Here is a 5,000-nt window from a genome sequence, read left to right as displayed (position 1 = left end):
AGATGACAGGAGTGTTACATGGTACTGAGACGAAACAACATAGAAAAATTTAGGAGTCCGTTAATAATTTTGATTTCGCTTCTTACTGAACTGATAACGAAAACGTATCCTGTAAACTGGAAATATCCATGCAAATTTTGACAGTCACAAATAAATACCAAATCACAGATATCAATCCCCAAATTAACAAAACAAAACAAAAAAAATCCACACCAAGAAATACCAAACAATTGAGAAAAAAAGAGCCAAAAAAAAAAAAAAAAAAAAACATCAACAGTACCTCGAGAATGTACTTCCATCCTTCCTCATTAAAATTATCGTTCTGCAGGATATCCTTCGCCTCCTCGATCGCCTCCTTCGTCACTACAGGCCCGACGAGCCAGCGCTTCAGGATGTATTGCAGGCCGAAGAACACGGTGTAAGGAAACCTAGAGGGAAGGAGAATAGGGTGATGGAGAGAGTGAGGGAGGCGGAGAGAGGGACATGAAATTATAATGTTGATGGGATAAGAAATCGGAGGAGATGGATCACTGGAGGGAAGGAAACCAGAGTGATGGAGAGAGTGAGGGAGACAGAGAGGGAGACGGAGAAAGGGACATGAAATGATAATGTAGATGGAATGATGGGATAAGAAATTGGAGGAGATGGAAACCTAGAGGGAAGGAGAATAGGGTGATGGAGAGAATGAAGGAGGCGGAGAAAGGGACATGAAATGATAATGTTGATGGAATGATGGGATAAGAAATTGGAGATGGAAACTTAGAGGGAAGGAGACCAGAATGATGGAGAGAGTGAGGGAGACAGTGTAGATGGAATGATGGGATAAGAAATTGGGGGAGATGGATAACTGGAGGGAAGGAGATTAGGGTGATGGAAGGAGTGAGGGAGACGGAGAAAGGGACAGTGTAGATGGAATGATGGGATAAGAAATTGGAGGAGATGGAAAACTGGAGGGAAGGATACCAGGGTGATGAAGAGAGAGAGGAAAATAGGGAAGGGACGATGTTGATGGAATGATGGGATAAGAAATGAATGGGAATAATGGTGGTTACTGAAAGATTGATAAATGAATGAATAAGATGATCCGATAATGGATGAAGGAATGAGAAGGATAATAGTATCAAAATGAAAAATGGAATGAATGAGATAATGATAGGATATTGGATAAATGTGTGAGTAATTATAATAATGGGTGAAATAATCATGATTCAAAACTTGATTTATGGATCTATGACAGTAGAATAATAAATATGAAAATGAATAAGACAATAATATAAAGTTTGGGGAAGAAATCAACGGAAGAACGTGATAACAAAATAGTTGATAAACACATAAATGAAACGAAAATAGCATAAGATTTGAAATGGATAAAAAAATATATAGAATAGATTGTAAATTCTCCACAAAAGTTGCGCGTCGCCGATACAAAACACTCGAGTTTACAGCCGAGTATATACACCAGACCTGGACACATTCTTCTAATCTTCACTTGTAAATCTATCCTTATTTTTACCTTTTATATCCGATCTTCTAAAAATCGTGACAATCTTTAAAAAAAAATCAAACTTTCTCCCTCGTCTTAATCCCTCCCGACAAAACCCATATTGACTTCATATTCATATTGGCTGTTGACTTCGGCCTTCCTGGCGTCGAATGGACAGCCATCTCTCCCTCTGGTCCTTCAGCTGACTTCGACCTCACCTCCGACATCCCTCCTTCAAGCAGACGCCAAAAAAACGATTCTTTCAAAGACATTAATACATGTCCACTCTCTCAAAAAAGTATTAAAGTCATATCAAGCGCAAATCACAACATTCCCTAAGATTGCCAGCGGTGGTTCATACTCCACTGCGCCTCATACATTATACTTATATCTCACTGACAGAATATTCAACACAACAAATACTCAATTGAATTCCAGGGGTTAGTGAAGCATAATATAAGCTTAGTAGATGCTGACATGAAACCTAGATATTCTTTCTCCTCTACTGTTGACATATGGCTCTTCTCTTGATATCCCTCCACCTCGACGAACGTTTTCTCTGGCGTCCCAAAGGGCACTGTTCTAAGCCACCTCTATTTCTCTCTCTTTATAAATATTTCATTATCCACACTTACTCTTCTACGAGACTGACGACAACTTTCCTTTAAGGGCCTTTTAAACAAGTGACGACTGCAGACTACTTCAGGACGATTGAATTTCCTTAGGGCAAAGGTTTTTAGACTTTTGGGAACATTTTTGGCATTCTCAAGTACTCTTGGACAAGTGCATTTCAGATCTAAAATGGGATTTTATGAAAGCAAATTTATGATAAGACATATGTTGGCCCTTGAACTTTTGATATATCAGTCAACAAATATATACATACATATATACATATATACATATATATAAATATGTATATATATACATATATATACATATGATCATTATAATAATTTCTTTATTAGTTATATCTTCGCAGATGTCCGTGGGTCATAGGTTGAATACCACTTCCCAAAAATGCAGAAACGCAAATAGCAAACGAAATTCAATCCCGACAAAGGCAAACACTCACACACACACTTCATGTGCAATCATACAAAACATAAACACACTTGAGGGAATTACACAAAACTAGCATAATATTCAACGCACACAGAAAAAAACATGTACCACAAAGTGTCCTGCACTTTAGAGTTCCTGAGGAGAATCTTAAACAACTGCTAACCCTGACATTAAACACTTATCTTATAAGTTATTTTATAAGTTATTATACCATGAGTGCAAGTCTGGGATCCACATACACTCTCCAACATAAACAAATATGAATGAATATAAACAAATGAAAAATAAGGTTTATTCCTAAAAGAGAAACACACAAACACCAAGAACTACAATATACGTAAAAAAAGGGCAAGGACACAAACTGTACCCAAAGTATAATACCACAAACAACCACATCAACACTACCAAACAGGAATACTTACTCCCTTTCAACTCTCACACCCTCTGTCCTACAAGCACACTCTCTGCCCATGCTTACTCTCACACCCTCTCTCCTACAAGCACACTCTCTGCCCATGCTTACTCTCACACCCTCTCTTCTACAAGCACACTCTCTGTCCATGCCTCCTTCGTGGCTGGAACAAGCTCCCACAACACATAAACAACAATCTAACAATAAACAAGCTCTCAGTAACCCTCCATGCCATCTAGCGTACTATTGTAAAGCTAAACTGAGTTTCTAATTTGATAGTAAATCACGGGATAGTTTACAACCTCATCTTGTCAGAATATACGAGGCGGAAAATTGATGGGTTTTTACTAAAGCGACAAGGAACACGGAGGCTACGGAGATCACTTGATAGTATTTTTAAATACTGCCAATAATGTTGTAATTGTTTTCCGCTTACTGAAGCTACTGTATCGAGATAGTACATATCAAATGTTTTTCATCAATGACAAATAAGGTAGTATCGGCGACGCACAATTTTTTGTAGAATTACCAAATTATTGTATGGAATGATAACAAAACAACAACAATACTGATAGTAATAATACATATATATACTGGTATATATACATACATACATAACACACATATATATACATACATACATATACATATATATATTCATTTATATATTCATATGTATATATATATATATATGTATATATATATATATGTATATATATATTCATATATAAGTACATACACACTTACATATGTATGTGTGTATATGTATGTATGTATGTATATATATATATATATATATATATATATATATATATATATATATATATATTCATTTAATGGTCTCTTCTATTCTTAAACTAAACCTATTTTAGTGAATATGATGGTAATTTAAAATAATTCTAATAATAACTTCCACCATAAATTACTAATTATTGCTATTGTAAAAACTTGCGTGCGGTTAAATACTATCCATAACCTACTGTTAAAAAAATTACCCATAAACTATTATCAAACACCTGCATCCAACCTCCCGTTTAAACCTTCCGTTTAAACCTGCCATTAACGCCCCCCCCCCCCCACCCATCCACCCACCCTCTTGGCATAAGACCTTCTCTCTCTCTCTCTTTCTCTCTCTCTCTCTCCCCCCCCCTCTCTCTCTCTCTCTCTCTCTCTCTCCCCCCCCCCCCCCTCTCTCTCTCTCTCTCCCTCTCCCCCCCTCCCTCCCCCCCCCCCCCCCCCTCCCTCCCTCTCTCCCCCTCTCTCTCCCTCCCCCCCCCCCCCCCTCTCTCTCTCTCTCTCTCTCCGATTCCCACTTCCAGGACATCATCACCTTACCTGCCACCACGGGACTCGAAGTAGGAATATAGTGTCGTTGTTCCTGGAGGATATTGGCGATGGTGACCGACCTGTAGAGAGAGAGGAAGGTTTAGTTCGAACTCTGTTTTCTCCTTTTTTCGGTATCTCGGTTTCTAGGTCTTATGATTGTCTATTTACCTGATTTTTTTTTTTTTTTTTTTTTTTTTTTGTTTTGCTTTTTTTTTCTTTCTTTGTGAGTGTGTCGGTGGGTGTGTGGGTGTGGGTGTGGGTGGGGGTGGGGTGGGGGTGGTTCGTGGGTGTGGGTGTGTGTGTGTATATATATGTATATATAAATATATATACATATACATATATAAATGCATGTGTTATTTATATTCAAAATATCTTGGTAACTGTGGCGTCGCCATGATTTCCCGTTGCCATAGCAACGGCGATGCAAAACAAGCGTTCGGATTATCATTGCTTATTTGTTTGTTTATACATGACATACATAATTATATTATTCATTTCTTTTCAGTCTATCTACTATATTCATTTCCATTACATAAAATTTCACGTGATATAAAGGGCTTCGATCATTCATCATTCTACTCCAACATACTTATCTTTTAATGATGATGTTATTATAACACTTCATAATTTCAACTATGTCTTATCTACTAATGAGTAAGACTAAATAAAATCCCTACCATGGGCGTGAAAATTGTCAAGAAAACATATCTA

At 37.4% G+C, this 5,000-nt stretch overlaps 1 protein-coding gene across 1 annotated transcript in view; it reads right to left on the bottom strand.

Annotated features, from left to right (window-relative positions):
• LOC122258658 (nicotinamide phosphoribosyltransferase) overlaps positions 1–5,000 on the bottom strand; it is a 15,132-nt gene that overhangs the window by 8,970 nt on the left and 1,162 nt on the right. The window contains exons 2-3 of the mRNA XM_043024742.2: positions 4,296–4,366; positions 281–428 (exon numbers count right to left, since the gene is read on the bottom strand). Coding sequence (XP_042880676.2) covers positions 281–428; positions 4,296–4,366 — 219 coding nt within the window. The remainder of the gene's footprint in view (positions 1–280; positions 429–4,295; positions 4,367–5,000) is intronic.

The sequence above is a fragment of the Penaeus japonicus genome, unplaced genomic scaffold (assembly GCF_977035675.1).
Source record: "Penaeus japonicus unplaced genomic scaffold, GWHDUDI00000001_assembly GWHDUDI00000017, whole genome shotgun sequence".
In the NCBI taxonomy this organism is placed as follows: domain Eukaryota; kingdom Metazoa; phylum Arthropoda; class Malacostraca; order Decapoda; family Penaeidae; genus Penaeus; species Penaeus japonicus.
Note: the sequence above shows the minus strand (reverse complement) of the source record. Positions and strands in the feature narration are given on the sequence as shown.